Source organism: Theobroma cacao, chromosome 4 (assembly GCF_053813885.1).
Source record: "Theobroma cacao isolate CCN51 chromosome 4, ASM5381388v1, whole genome shotgun sequence".
NCBI lineage: Eukaryota > Viridiplantae > Streptophyta > Magnoliopsida > Malvales > Malvaceae > Theobroma > Theobroma cacao.
This window is the reverse complement of record NC_142642.1, coordinates 1,609,242-1,624,462: the sequence shown is the minus strand read 5'-3', so window position 1 is coordinate 1,624,462 and position 15,221 is coordinate 1,609,242. Positions and strand designations below refer to the sequence as shown.

The window sequence follows — 15,221 nt, the reverse complement described above, 5'->3', positions numbered from 1 at the left end:
CGGAATTATAGCCGTTGTAAAAGCCGACAGCTCAAAACCAAATTCGAAAAATTTGACCGTTAGGAAAGATCATCCCACCGTTTAGTTTTCCCTATAAGCCTTCCATACGAGGAAGAGAAGCGGTTTTTTTTTTTTCTTTTTCCTCTGAGTAAACCCAGAAAGAGCCTCCAAGAAAATGGTGAGAGAAGAACCAAAACAAATCCCAGAAGATTCAAGCAAGCAATTCCGATTTAAAATAGCCAAAAAGTTGATTCCTTGTTTAGTCCCAGATTCAAGTCCGTGGCAGCCATGGGGCTCGTCTCTTTGCTAGTCTCGTAGTTGAAGACACCCCTGATCGACAATCTAAGCACAAGAAACGCTCTGATTTGATTTTGAAGACTCCACCTTCCACCACTTCAAGAAGGTAATTAATAATCTCAAAATTTTTATAGGCTTTTACTGTTTCTTTTTATTTATTTATTTATTTCTTCATGGTTTTGTTTTTCAGGAATCGTAGGGCTCAGAGTAGGAGCCCTGTTTCAACTCCTATTACTCCTTTAAACCTCGATGAGGAAGGAACTTCAAAACAAGGTAATTCATTTTCTGTTTGCTTCTAGGAATTCTTTTGTTTGTTGAGAAAAGCAAAAGGAGGAAAGAAAATTGATTTTTATTGCATAATAATGTTGCCTAGGGAGTGGAAACAGTCAATGGAACAAAGAATCAATGTGAATGAGGAGAAGAAATCAGAAGTAAACGAACCAACCCAACAGGCCCCTGGTGTTTCTTGCTCCAACCCAGCTCCTCAGTGTATGGATAAACTTAGAGAAGAGCTTTCTTGTACAGTAAGTCATTAGTTTTTGTGTATATTGTTAATAGATTCAGCTTTGATTGATTGAAGCTATTGGATTATTTCTTCTTTATCTTCTAATGTGGCGTTATTTGCTTGGCAGATTTTTTTGGAGATCTGTTTTGAACCAAGTACCACTCTTTCGGGACACAGGTACAGAAGCCAATTACATATTCAATTCAATAAAACTAAAATTTGTTATCTTGAGTAGTTTTTTGTAATTGATCTGTCACTTTAGTGAAACTCTTTTTTTCTTTCATTGTAGTTTCTGTAAGAAATGTTTGAGATTAGCCGCAGATAAATGTGGGAAGAAATGCCCAAAGTGTAGGCAGCTAATAAGGTAAAACCAGCCCCAGCTGTAAATTAACTGATTAACATCATTGCGATGAACTCTTGCACTAAAATCGTTCTTGTTTGAATATGCAGCAATGGAAGATCTTGCAATGTGGACACGGTTCTTTGGAATACAATACAGCTTTTGTTTCCCCAAGAGGTTGAAGCAAGGAAGGCTGCTGGAGCCTTAAATGGCAGGAAAGTTAGCGTCAAAGTCCAAAGAGTGGAACTCGTAGTACCAGAAGAACTCCAAGTACTAGACCTCCAATGGTCTCTACCAGTACTAGAGATGCAAGTATGAGGAAAAGAGGAGTGATGAGCCAAGATTATGATGCTGCATTGGCTTTAAGGCTGCAAAGAGAGGATCTTTCACTGTTAGTAAGCACGGATGCAAGCATCCGGAAGAAGAGAAACGCCAAGCCAAGATGAGGATGCTGCATTAGCTTTAAGGTTGCAAAGAGAAGCATTCATGGAGTCTTTTAGAGGGGCTCATCAGTAATCAAGAACCCCTCTTTCCTTAGCTAGAGCAAATTTGAGAGCAATGGCATCTGGAGCCATTAACATTCGCACCAGAGCCCGGCCAGTATATCCTTTCAAAGCTTCTTGATTTTTGTTCTTAACCAATGCCACCAACACAAATAATCATGTCAATTGTTACAAGTTACAACACAAAAGGTTGTAACCTTTGTAGTCCACTAGTTCTGAGTTCTTTGTAAACAACCTATGTATGTTCCCTGCAACTCGTTTTCTGGTTAATTGGGTCTCCCCTTTTTGGCTACAGTACCTACTGTTTCATAAGCAACGACTACATGATTCACGATTATCTTAAACTCAAACCCATCCTGATTCAATCCAACCACTAGAAAATTGGAAACCCAAAATTTGGTCCAACCAATTAGGTTTAAGGATATCATCAATTATATAGCAACAATCTTCATTGCTCTTTCATAATTGATATGCACCCATGTTAATTATTTATTTCAACATACAACACATAAATTTGTTACATTCCATTTCATTGTTACCATCATTTACAGATTTTTTGATGAAATTCTGATGGATCATTAATTAAAATGTTATATTATAAGACACCAAATTAACGAAAAAAATGATTTTAACAAGATCGAGGTAAGTTATGAGTAACTAATAATAACAATGTTTCTTAGGCTTTGTTTGATTTAATATATTTATTTTTTTAATTTGACTTTGGTTTTCTATTATTTTTTATATTTTACATTTTTTATTATTTTTTACAAAAAATATAAAAAATAAAAATATCAACCAAACGAAAATTTTTTAATTAAAAAAAACAATATTAATTCTTTCATAAAGTTTTGTTGTTTGCTCAAACCCATAAAAGACAGATCCAGTGATCCACCATTGATAACCTGGGCCCAGATCTGGCCCAAGTCATTCTGGTCAAAACCCAAAAATATCAGATCCGCCTGCAGTTAACCCGGGACCAGATCCAAAAACCAACCCAGCCAAAATCTTATACATTTCTTCATCTTTCCGTCTTCGTTCTCCTTTCAACAGAAAGCAAGCGCGCTCATGCTCTCTCTTCGACTTCGATCTTCTCACACTTGGAACGACGACGTTTGATTTCATCTCCGATCAGGTTCCCCTCCACATTCCACTTCTCCAAGCTTTCTGGAATCTTTTATCTTCAAATCAGATCAACATTTACGTGATTTTTAGAAAGCTTCTTTTAGCTTCTTTCTAAGCTTTTAAGCTTTAGCTTCTCAAGCTAACTTTTAACTTTTGAATTTTTATTTCGCCTTTTTTTCCTTTAATTTATCTCTAATTAAGTTGATTAAGTAAGCTTAATTTAGTTTAAAGTAGTTTTCTACGGTAGATCTGCTGATAATTAAGCTAAATAAACTTTTTAAGTGTTTGTAGTTTAAAAATTTGTTTGTTCATTCAAATTTGATATTCTTAGGGCTGATTTTATTTTTTTTAATATTTTATATATTTTTTGTGTAGTGAATGTTGAATAATATGGAAAATGAGAGACGGAATAATAACAAAAATGAGGATGCGAGAATGCGAGGGTTTAGGCCTAGTTTGAGGGCTATGATGCTTGTGATTGCGGTGATATGGGTTGGTGTAGCTGCTTTGTATGGTTTGTTGAAGCCTGTATCGAACGGATGTATTATGACATATATGTATCCGACTTATATCCCGATTTCCACCAGAGAGGGCGTCTCATCTGTGAAGTACGGGTTGTATTTGTACCATGAAGGTTGGAGAAAGATTGATTTTAAGGAACACTTGAAGAACCTAAATGGAATTCCGGTTCTTTTTATTCCAGGCAATGGTGGCAGCTACAAACAGGCAAGGTCCTCGTTTTACCATTGCTGTTATTGTCAGTGTGTTTTGTTGTAGATTGGCAAGAACTCATAAATATGCTATTTGGTTTATTAGTGGTTTCAAAATTATGTATCACTCTTCACAAGCTTTTGTCCTTCTTACAGGTGCGCTCCTTGGCAGCTGAATCTGATAGAGCTTATCAAGGAGGTTCACTTGAACGTACATTCTATAGAGAAGCTTATCTAACTTCTGAGGAGGGAGGGAATGTGGATGTGGCTGACTTTCAATTACCCAACCGATATGCTAACAGGCTCGATTGGTTTGCTGTGGATCTTGAGGGTGAACATTCTGCAATGGATGGTCGGATACTCGAAGAGCACACTGAATATGTTGTATATGCTATTCATAGGGTATCACTTTTACCTTTTGAACTCTTTTATTTGACAGTGTATGAACTCAGTGATAGTTTTAATTCCTAACTGTTTGACATAGAACCTTGAATGTTTTATACATGGCTATCTGAGGACACAGTTTTCACTTAATATGTTTTCAGTATTGCACAGAGATAAAGTACTTAATAAGATAAATGGACTAAATCTTTGTTGTGGAAGTGACAGATGTAAGTATGTCCACTGTAAAATGATTATGGAATGAGATCCAAGAGGAAATGTTCTATGTTGAAAGTAAGGTTTAAATAAAACACATGTCTGATGTCCAAATTCTTTTTATTATGTTCCAATTAAATGAGATTGTGTTTAACAACCTTGTCTGGCTTAGACAATCAAATGCTGAAGCTCTACATTTTATCATATCAAAGATTGCCGTGTTTGTTTGACACTGTCACACCTGGCCTTAAAAAAAATAACTTTTGCTTCATTTTATCTTTGAAAGGCTCACCAGTACTAGGCCTTTTCTTGCAGATTTTGGATCAATACAAAGAATCCCGTGATGCTCGGAAAAGAGAGGGTGCTGCAACCACTGGTAGTTTGCCAAAAAGTGTCATATTGATTGGCCACTCTATGGGTGGTTTTGTTGCTAGAGCTGCAACTATCCACCCACATCTAAGGAAATCTGCAGTTGAGACTATTCTCACTCTTTCAAGCCCCCACCAGTGAGCTCTTTATGGATCATTATCTATCTTTTTGATTAAAACTTAGTGTTTTCCCTTTAAGAATTTGCTATTTCCATCCAGATCACCTCCTGTGGCATTGCAACCATCCCTAGGTCATTACTATGAAAGTATAAATCAAGAATGGAAAAAGGGGTATGAGGTTCAAACCACTCAGACAGGGCATTATGTGTCTGGTCCAGCACTTTCTCATGTAGTTGTTGTTTCCATTTCTGGTGGTTATAATGATTATCAGGTATGTCTTCAAATTTTGTGCTGTGGTGTAGTTTGATTAGAATGTTTGCTTGTGTAAAAAGAAAAACAGTGCTTTATGAGTTCATTGTGAATATATCACGTTTGAAATGTTGAATCTTTCTTACGTATATCCTGAATTTTCTCCTTTATGACCAAAGGTACGCTCAAAATTAGAATCACTTGACAGTATTGTGCCCCCCACTCATGGATTTATGATAAGCAGTACGAGCATGAAAAATGTATGGCTATCTATGGAACATCAAGCTATTTTGTGGTGTAATCAACTAGTTGTGCAAGTAAGTGGCATCTCCTTTCCTGAACATGTTTTTTTTCCTTTGGATAGTTAAGTTGGTTGAGAAATTTGAACTAGGAACTTCCATTTTGATGGTGAGGTGTGTCCACATCAAGGCAATGCTTCAGCCTTTCAAAGCACAATGTTTTCTTGATGGTTTTGAACGTAACTGTTTCATGTAGGTGTCACATACTCTCCTTAGTTTGATAGACTCCAGAACAGGTCAGCCTTTGCCTGACACTCGACAAAGACTTGAAATATTTACAAGGATGCTTCGTAGTGGAATTCCGCAAAGTTTCAACTGGAAGATGCAATCACAGTCATCCTGGTCAACTCATGTTCCTGTGAAGGATGTAAAAGACACTGCTGGTATTATCTGTCTATTAGGACATTTGTGTTCCAGTTTTATGTTCTATAAAAATTTTAGTAAATTTCTTTGCTAGAAATATTTCTATATGATAATCATCCTGGCCCTCATAAAGAAATTATTAGTAGATGGTTGAACTAGAATTGCTCCTTGACTTTTATAGTCAAAATATAAGGCCAGAATGACTGATCATGACATGTTATGTCATGCTTGCAGGTTCCCAAGTGCATAACTTATTTGACTGTCCTAGCAGTGTCCATTGGAGTGATGATGGCCTTGAGAGGGATTTGTATATTCAGACAACAACCGTCACTGTTTTGGCCATGGATGGGAGAAGGCGGTGGTTGGACATAGAGAAATTGGTGAGCTTATGAAGATGCTGTTCTACATTTTTCAAAGAATTGGTTTATTTCATTTATATTCTTTATATCACATCAACAAATGTTTAGTTTTTTTTTTTTTTTTTCATTTGAATTTTGTGTAAGCAATGTCTAAGCGTTTCTTGCTCTGAATTTATATCTCCAGGAGGAAGAAATTATTTCTAAGCTACAAAATTTTACTAAAGTTGCTCCTCTGTTACTTGTTTAGTATCAGTTTAATAATCCTTTGACACCCAAAAAAAAAAAAAAAACCCTTGCCCCAAATAGAAAATAATTCCATTTGCCATTCTTCTTATATATTATGTCCTTCTAGACAATGCTGAGATTGCTCAGTGTTTGCTTCTATGCATAGGGGTCCAATGGCAAAAGCCACTTCATATTTGTGACAAACCTTGCTCCTTGTTCTGGAGTCCGAATTCATCTCTGGCCTCAAAAGGGGAAATCATCTTCAGACTTGCCTGCTGGTAAAAGGGTTCTGGAAGTGACATCAAAGATGGTGCAAATTCCTGCAGGACCAGCACCAAGGCAGGTACTAAGTACTGTACTTTTTAAAGCTGTTATTAGGGGGATATTAGTGTTCATGCACTAGCTAATGTTTGCTCTATAAACCTGTTATGAGTTTGTAGTAGGTTTTTTCTATCTTTTATATGTAAAACTCAAATAGTCTGTGGGAGGTTTAAAGTCATGTCAATAGCAAATTTAGTTAGTAATTTTGTTGGCATTGGAGCGATAACTTATTGGGCCTAGGGATTACATGAGTAATTTGGTTTACATTGACCCTCCTATTTTTATATACATTGCCTATCAGATTGAGCCTGGCAGTCAGACTGAGCAAGCACCTCCATCCGCGGTACTTCATTTGGGTCCTGAGGAAATGCATGGCTTCAGATTCCTGACTATCTCAGTTGCACCTCGTCCGGTATTGTTGCCATTAGTTCTTCATGTGCTTTATAAGCATAATCAAGAACCTATCAGATCCTTTTATTTTGATTGACTATCGGTAGCTTTGGCCATTAGCTATCCGTAATTTGAAATGCATTTTCCCATAAAAGTAAAAGAGTAGAAAGCTAAATTGCCACATCTAAAAGGAGGATGTATGCAGGAACTTTTTAGGAATTACAATTTTCTTTGTTTTTTTCCAATTTTCAACCTATGTTGGAGCCTATCAAATTTTCAGCCTATTCAAAGATCAAACCTTAGTATTCATGTTCCATAATTGGTTTTAGAACCCTTTATCCTCAACTCATGCCACAAATTTCTTTGGTCACCGGAATATCTTGATCCCTAAGTTTAACAATAATAATAGTTGCAATACATGAGAATGGTGCATGTGTTTGTTGTATGCCTCAATGTTATGCTTCTTCATGTTTGCATTTTGCTGTTTTGGATTTTTTGAAATGGTAGTGTTCCTCTCTTATTTAACATATAGTTCAAAATAATTTGAGTAATTGTGTGCAGTGACTTTGTGGTGCTCAGACTATTTCAGGGAGGCCTCCGCCAGCCACTTCCATGGCAGTTGGGCAATTCTTTAATCCAGATGAAGGGGAGATAGAGTTCTCTCCTATATCGATGCTTCTGGCAACTCATTCGCATAAGGTAAATATCTATACTGCAGCCAGTTTACTTTTCTATGGTTGGAAACTGGAACAGGACCTGTTTAATGTAGTTTCTTCCACAATGATGAATAATTTCAATGTTGTGCAGGATGTATTGTTGAAGGAGGACCACCCACTTGCCTTCAATCTATCATTTGCAATTAGTTTAGGTCTTTTGCCTGTTACCTTCTCTTTGAAAACTGCTGGCTGTGGAATAAAAGATTCTGGGCTTCTTGATGAAGCTGGAGATTTGGAAAACACTAGTAAGAATCATAATGTCTTCCTGTATACATTGCAATCATGAAGTTCTAGAAGTTTGTTTGATCTCCTTAATGTTATGCTTGCAATTTTGCGCTTGTGGACCCTGGGGCCACAATTAAGTTATCCAATGTTTGCTATAGTTTAGGATTGCTGGATATACTCTGGCTGTTTCTGTATTCATTAGTTTTCCTTTCTCTTTTCCGCTGAGCCATCCAGAGCTTTGCAAGCTGCGCTGTTTCCCACCTGTAGCACTTGCTTGGGATCCCACATCAGGTCTTCACGTATTTCCAAATTTGTACAGTGAGACTCTTGTTGTTGATTCCTCCCCAGCACTTTGGGCTTCGACTGGAACAGAGAAAACCACTGTTCTCTTACTGGTAACAAATGACTTCTTTTCTTCCTCTTGACTGTTGCATTCAAAATTCTGTTCTTCTATTCTTAACATTCAAACCTCTTTTTCTTCCTGATATCACTTGCAGCTTGACCCACATTGTTCATATAAGGCAAGCATAGCTGTTTCTGTAACTCCAGCGGCCAGCAGATTTTTGCTTCTATATAGTTCGCAGGTGATAAATCTAAACCTCATGCTTGCTAACTCTTGCTATTATTTTTATTTCCTTGTTTCTTCTAAATTTGAATACTATTTCTATTAGTTCCAAAAAATGCAATTATGATTAGAAATTAACTGGTGGATGTTGCTTTGAAATGCTATGATCTCTAGGTGAGTTCACTTGGGTGAAGATGTTGTGCAATATGATTTTGGTGTTACAATGATATACTCTTGTCATTGACATTTGAATGAACCACAGTGCACCCATTGGCTTTGAAAGTAGGTGTTACACTCAACCTACAACAATTTGTGAATGGCTTTATCCTCTAGATACTTCTGACAGTAGCCACTCACAAGAAGGAACTCTTTCCCAGGGAAACTATAAAAGAAAAGATTCTGAGCTGTAATTAGAAGCAGCTCATGGTGAGGATTCTCAACAGAATCCAAAGATGTCCAAGAGATTTCTCTAAATGAGATTCGGTGATGAAACTATAGGAAGCAATTTAATCTTAAGTTGTATAACAGCCAATACTTGCTGTAAGATTGTTGGGTATATGCACCCTCATTATGTAAATGTCACTGTTATACTGCTCTGAACTCATAAATGAAAGGAAATGCCTATTTAGAAGTTACATGTGCTGAAGCAAATAGATAAGTGACTCCCTCCCAATTTCTGCATTTTATGAAAATCATGTATTTTATGGTTATCTCTTAGGTCTTTGATTGAAGAGAAAGAGAAACAAAATTTTGTTATATCAGAGTCTAAAGAACTAATGATTTGCTGCTGTTTTGGTTTATACTACTTGCACTCTATAATACTTACATGATTTTGGACTTTCTCATGCAGATAGTTGGGTTCTCTGTTGCTGTTATACTTTTTGCTCTGATGCGACAAGCACATGCAAGGCCAATTCCTTCTATACTGAAAGCTGTGGAGTCCAACCTAAAAATACCATTCCCATTTTTGCCTTTTGCTGTAGTACCCATTTTGGTTTCCTTGTTCTTTTCCTTTCTAACATCTCAACCATTTCCTCCATTCTTTAGCTTCACCATTGTGTCAATGATTTGCTACCTATTTGCAAATGGGTTTGTAATTCTACTGATATTAGTTTCCCAGTTGGTCTTCTATGTGGCTGCCTCTATACATGTTCTCATAAAGAGGAGGTTGGTGTGCTCTCTACCTTTCATGTTGGATTAACATCTGAATGTCGAGATGATATATTTTTTGAATGATATAAAGTGAACATTTTAGATAATTGAAAAAGATAAGCATGAGAAAAATAAAACAGCTTTCCCTTAGTTTATTGGCAACTGCTGTTATAAATTTCTGGAATGCTATCTCCTTCATGATTTGGATGGAATGGTATAATTTCTTAGAGATAGGTGTCATGTACCATTTTTTGGTAAATAAAGAAAGAGAATAGTATGTCTATTTTGAGATACTACCTTATGTTTTAAATGCAAGGTTTAATTGATTGCAGGTGGCAACTATGGGAAGGAAATTTTTGCTTTTTATTTCTGCAATGGTTTATGAATCTTTCTTCCAAGTTCTTTTCATTAAAGGTAAAATCTTGGCCTCAAGTACGTATATCTACTTAGTGGCTCAGATCTCTGTCATTATTTGGGTGCATTATCAATTTGCATCTACCAAAATTTTAGAAGTGTGACTCTGCTTAAATAGCATACTTACTTTGCATGACTCTCTGTTGATTGTCTGCATTTCAACTATATATCAATTCCACCATGGCTTGACTCATAGTTCTCTCACTTTTGCACAATAGAAAGGTGCTACTTGTATATAAGGCTTGTAGAAGTGTGGGTAACTGAATGTCTGTTGTTGAATATAATTATTTCCAGTAGTTGAAGGTTTATCCCTTTTTGTCTTCATTTTATGTGCAAAATCGATGCTTCAATTTGGTTATTTAGTCTTTGGCTTATTCTGGAAACAGGTGGTAAGGGTTCTAAGAGCCAATCCATTATTCATTCCAATATCAGCAGCAATTGTTTTGTCTACATTTGTACATCCAGCACTTGGCCTATTCATACTGATCTTGTCTCATGCTTTGTGTTGTCATAGTTCGCTGTGCAAGTAAGTTCCAGTTAACTCTATCCTTACCATTATATTGGTTCCTTTTTAATGAAACATCTAAATACTTCATTGGTGGGTTTGAACATATTCTGTACTTGTCAGGACTTTGGCATTTGCAACCTACTATTTGTTGTATGCACTTTATTTTGTAGTTTTAAGTGAATACTATAAATATTCATTTCTTTGATGATGTGCTTCAAGTGATTCTAAGTGTTATTCCTTTTTTTTTGGCAACAGTTCTTTGACAACCTCATTTCGCAGCCATGCAAGGAAAAAGGAATTGTCTGATTGCAAAGGTGAAGGCAATTATTTGTCTCAGCAGTTTGCATCCAAACCTGGTTCCCCTTCTAAAGAAAACAGCTCCAGTTATGGTCAGACACAAGAGGATACCTTCCACCACCGGCATGGCTTACTGATGCTTCATCTTCTTGCAGCACTAATGTTTGTTCCCTCTCTCGTTTCTTGGTTGCAGGTATCAGATTCCCCAATTGCTGTTCCTTTCCCTCCGAGCTTTTCACAGAATGTATCCTATTTATTTTCTCGATCATCTTGCGGGACTTTTTGTGTGATTGCAGAGAATAGGGATGCATCAGAGCTTTCCAAGGTTCCTGGATTCATTCCTTTGCATTTGTTTGATCCTTCATGGTATCTTTAGTTCAGAGTCGTTGCTAAGTTCCTCGTTGCCCTTTCCACGCATCCTGGGTCAGGAAGTGAGACTGAATTTCGTCTACCTAATTGCCGGAATGTACTCCTATTTATCTGGTCTGGCTTTGGAACCTTATAAAGTGTTTTATGCCATGGGTGCCGTTGGGATCGTATCCTTTGCATTGAGTATCTTACAGGTATGGACAGGAGCACCGCGGTTCGGAAGAAGACGGCATTGGCACAGACACTAGGAGAAGTGCATTTGAAGCAGCCACATGTTCGGAAGAAGACGGCATTGGCACAGACACTAGGAGAAGTGCATTTGAAGCAGCCACATGATTGACGACAAGTCAGATTGGAGGTTCATCCAAACCCCCATTTTTTTGCAGATGAGCTTTGGGACAAGGGGAAAAGAATTTTTTTGTTGTGATGGTAAACGGCAGGTCCCATTTATATGTGGCTGTCCCCTCGTTGAGTACAGACAGTCCTGATTCGAAAGCATTTTGTTTTGAGGCCATTCTGATCATGTAATTTGCTTTTCGATTGGAATGAAAGGGATTGATTTTTTTAGCATTTTCTTTTGATAAATTAATTGTGATGAACCTTTTCACCATTATGCTTTTTGGAAAGTGAAATTGCACTTTTATAAAAGTAAAAGATTACATGTACGTCAGGTTGCTGAAAATCAGCTCTAAACCTAAAGTCCTAATAAGCCTGAGCATATAATATCAGACCTCAAAACCTAAATTACTTAAAAAAATAAGTCAGAAAAGGGCATAACTACCATTGCCCAAAGTTCAAACCAAATCCATCAACCAAGAAAAAAAAAACCGTAAAGTATTAGCAACACCATAAAAAAGAAAACTCTATTCATCATGGTCCATATCTAAAAGGTATTGATCAGCGGCTAATAACTCGGTAATGTCTGGGGCATCTGAAAATTGCTGCTCCTGCTGATGCATGTTCAAAGGGCCATGGATGTTTGGGCCACCTGAAAATTGCTGCTGCTGCTGATCCATGTTCGAAGGATCAGGGAAGTTTGGGGCACCTGAAAATTGCTGCTGCTGATGCATGTTCAAAGGATCATGGATGTTTGGAGCCCTTGAAAATTGCTGTTGCTGCTGATGCATGTTCAAAGGATCATGGATGTTTGGGGCACCTGAAAATTGCTGCTGCTGCTGCTGCTGATGCATATTCAAAGGATCATGGATGTTTGGGACACTTGAAAATTGCTGCTGCTGATACATGTTCAAAGGATCATGGATGTTTGGGGCACTTGGAAATTGCTGCTGCTGCTGATGCATATTCAAAGGATCATGGATGTTTGGGACACTTGAAAATTGCTGCTGCTGATGCATGTTCAAAGGATCATGGCCCACCGAATGTTGGAACTGAGGAGGAGGAATTGTTGCTATTGGTGCAACCGTTGTTATAATATTTCCATAAACAGACACATCCTGCTGAGGAAACATTGTAGAGTGATATTCCAGCATAGGATGTAAAGATTCAGGAAAACTTGTAAATCCAGAAGTTGAATCATCATATGGATTGTAAAGAGGCATTGAACAAGTTTGTTGTGGCAGCAGCAAATTGAAATCCTGAACTTGAACCTGTTCAGTTTGAGGTGGAAGGATTTTCCCATATTGTTGCTCCAGGATTTCAGCTTGAGCTACTGGAATTTCAATTTGAAGTGGAAGGATATTCTCATCATATTGTTGCTCCAGGATTTCAGTTTGAGCTGCTACAATTGCATAATTTTCTTCCTCCTGTTTTTGATCAGTAGCCTGTTGAGTAGCTCCAACTTTGGTATCGTTCCTATTATGAAGTCTGCACAATACCCAATCATCAAGCCGCATATCATCTTTGCCAGCTCTTTGTCTTGCCGGAGGATTGCTTAAAACGTATTCATGCATTATCCAGTTGGTCTTCTCACCCTTGGGTGGTTTCCCGTAGTAGTAAACTAACGTCTTCTTAAACCCGACAATATTTCCTTTAAACATGACAGACGTATCTGATCCAGTGGCCTTCCAGAAACCATCACCAGCTGTTCGACTTGGTCTAGAACCATTGACATATTTACGATCTCTAGGTGTGAAAAAATACCATTCAGACACTTTTTGGGACGACGCATTATCAGCTTGTGTTAGATCATCAGGACTGTACTTGTAGAGCTCAACCTCCTTGATCCTATTGGGTGGCAATGGTTTGTTGCAGACTCTCCTCCGCAAATAATGAACAATAAGTTCATCATCCCGTGGCTTGAAGCAATAACCAGGAGGCAAAGAATCCAAGAAATCTTCCGCATTGATGAAAACAGGAAGGTTTGGAGTCGGCTTAGCTTCTTTCATGGCAGGACTCTGACTCTCTTACAATGAAGAAAAAAAATAGAGGAATAGTTTTAATTTATCTCTGATTACCTCTATAATAATAATAATAATATATATATATATATATGTAATTATAATCATAATTTTTGTTGAAGTAGAAAAAGTTTTACAGTTGTGGTTGAATTCAACTAGCTTATAATCAAATCCTCCTAATCCAGTTAGTATACGAAGCCTAATACGACCCAGAGTAGGATGAACAATCGGAATCTTTTCCTTGTTCTAAGTCTACAGTGAACAATTTTTTCACCAAATATTTATTTATTTATTTATTGCCAGGTTACGCATTCAAATATTCGATTTAAAATTTTTTTTTCAAATAAAAAATTCAAGATTTGTGTACAAAATTAATAAAATATTCAAGATAAAACAATAACTCATTGTTACCTTAAGTTTTGTTGTCGCTATAGTAGTATCAACTTTAAAATATTAAAAACGTTGTTATGTAAATCAATATGATAATAAATAATTTTTATTTTTATTTTTTTATTTCGCATAACATCTTGTAATTTTTTTCTATTATTTAGTACCTCGTGAATTATTTTTCTTAATTAGCATGTTGATTCTGTTCTTATAAAAAATTAAATTGTTAATTTTATTTTAAAAATTTATAAAAATATTGTTAAATATTAATAATTTTATTAAATAAAAATCAACATATTAATTTTTACGAAAATCGAAGTTATCTTAGGACATGATGTAAGTGGAATTTATCTTGTAATAATTATTGGATTAATTGCGTTGGGCTTAACGAATAACACAATAAATAAAATTAGTTGGAGATAAACTCATTAGGTAAACAAAATTTGGGGGCAAAATTTAGAAATTCAGAGATAGAAAACACCATCAGAAACAGTGGGTGAAGTATATAATAGCATTTTATTAAGAAAAGAAGCAAGGAAATGCGTTCCCATCAAAGCTTCAACAGAAAAAAGTGCTCCAAACTTTATTGTGCCATTTTGCTCAACTTGATATTTTCAACATGCTGGCAAGTATGCCAAGGCTTTCCTCTAATGGAAAACTTGGCAACTCTAAACTCCAGCAGACTTTGCAAACACACACACCTATATATATATATGGCAACGCCTAGGTGATAGGTTGGCTGGCTGATCCACCTGAGCTGGTGGAGGCTTGAGTTTTGGCTTGTGGATTGTGGTTGTAGCCATGGACTTTCCATCCTCCACAATTCAAGTCTCTCCCTCAAATGTGCTTCCAATATTGGGGCATATCAACCCGAGGTTGCTTCTTAATTACTTGAACATGTCAACACCAAGAAACAGAAAAACCCAATCCATTTCTTGTGCTTCAGCCTCTCCATGGTTCCTGATTCTCTGAGAACAGAGCCAGAACCTGGTTGAGGCAAACTTTGTAATGCGAGGATGCCCGGGAAATTCTATCACCTTGCATTTGGAATTTATACTGGAAATCAGGAGCTCTCGACTCCCTCTCTTGCTGAAGCCCAACAAGGAGACTGAAATAAATTATTGTCTTGTCAACAATGACATAGACATTGGGCAAAACAAAAACAGCTAAGCATTGGAAAGCAAACAAGACTTTTGGCTTTAATCAGGATAATGTATTGGAGTTTAACTTCTTGTCTGCCTACCATACAATTCCCAGAATCGATATGGCGACAATGTGCAGGGCCCAATTGCATGTCCTTATCCTTAATCAATCACCCATTACCCAAAATGGATTACAGATTAGACATCATCTGCTCTATGTACAATTTGTGAAGCCAAGATTCAAAAATGTTTTGATGGCCTCTCCAATTTTCCCCATCTTCTGATCAGACAAAAAGTATTTCTAGGTAGACTGATGATGTA

At 36.9% G+C, this 15,221-nt stretch overlaps 2 protein-coding genes and 1 pseudogene across 6 annotated transcripts; 2 read left to right on the top strand and 1 right to left on the bottom strand.

Annotated features, from left to right (window-relative positions):
* The first annotated feature begins 84 nt into the window (after positions 1–84).
* LOC18600906 (uncharacterized) lies at positions 85–1,957 on the top strand (annotated as a pseudogene). The gene is made up of 6 exons (XR_016025905.1): positions 85–403; positions 488–584; positions 684–821; positions 930–979; positions 1,092–1,166; positions 1,253–1,957. The product of XR_016025905.1 is annotated as an uncharacterized LOC18600906 (transcript).
* A 710-nt stretch (positions 1,958–2,667) lies between these two features.
* LOC18600905 (phosphatidylinositol deacylase) lies at positions 2,668–11,584 on the top strand. 4 transcript variants are annotated; one of them, XM_088805870.1, is made up of 20 exons: positions 2,668–2,777; positions 3,143–3,493; positions 3,634–3,879; positions 4,390–4,580; positions 4,662–4,833; positions 4,991–5,128; positions 5,307–5,493; positions 5,708–5,853; positions 6,224–6,400; positions 6,680–6,790; positions 7,348–7,467; positions 7,576–7,729; positions 7,944–8,104; positions 8,207–8,293; positions 9,125–9,441; positions 9,759–9,840; positions 10,227–10,366; positions 10,604–10,838; positions 10,942–11,289; positions 11,350–11,584. In XM_088805870.1, the coding sequence occupies exons 2-19, from the start codon at positions 3,146–3,148 to the stop codon at positions 11,260–11,262; spliced, it is 3,333 nt and encodes a 1,110-aa protein (XP_088661996.1). In that variant the 5' UTR covers positions 2,668–2,777; positions 3,143–3,145; the 3' UTR covers positions 11,263–11,289; positions 11,350–11,584. The 4 variants fall into 4 exon arrangements, with proteins under 4 accessions (XP_088661996.1, XP_088661997.1, XP_088661995.1 ...); XM_088805871.1 differs by having other exon boundaries at positions 10,628–10,838; positions 10,942–11,584; XM_088805869.1 differs by having other exon boundaries at positions 10,942–11,584.
* Positions 11,585–11,877: 293 nt separating this feature from the next.
* On the bottom strand, positions 11,878–13,359 carry LOC18600904 (uncharacterized). The gene has a single exon (XM_018118952.2). The coding sequence runs from the start codon at positions 13,357–13,359 to the stop codon at positions 11,878–11,880; it is 1,482 nt and encodes a 493-aa protein (XP_017974441.2).
* Between the last annotated feature and the right edge of the window lie 1,862 nt (positions 13,360–15,221).

Excerpts from the sequence above, each read along its gene's own strand:
- LOC18600904 (XM_018118952.2), bottom strand. The coding sequence starts at position 13,359 with ATGAAAGAAGCTAAGCCGACTCCAAACCTTCCTGTTTTCATCAATGCG.
- LOC18600905 (XM_088805870.1), top strand. The coding sequence starts at position 3,146 with ATGTTGAATAATATGGAAAATGAGAGACGGAATAATAACAAAAATGAG. Across the intron at positions 5,854-6,223 it reads GGTTGGACATAGAGAAATTG|GGGTCCAATGGCAAAAGCCA; the intron begins GTGAGCTTATGA and ends TTCTATGCATAG. Across the intron at positions 8,105-8,206 it reads AAACCACTGTTCTCTTACTG|CTTGACCCACATTGTTCATA; the intron begins GTAACAAATGAC and ends TATCACTTGCAG.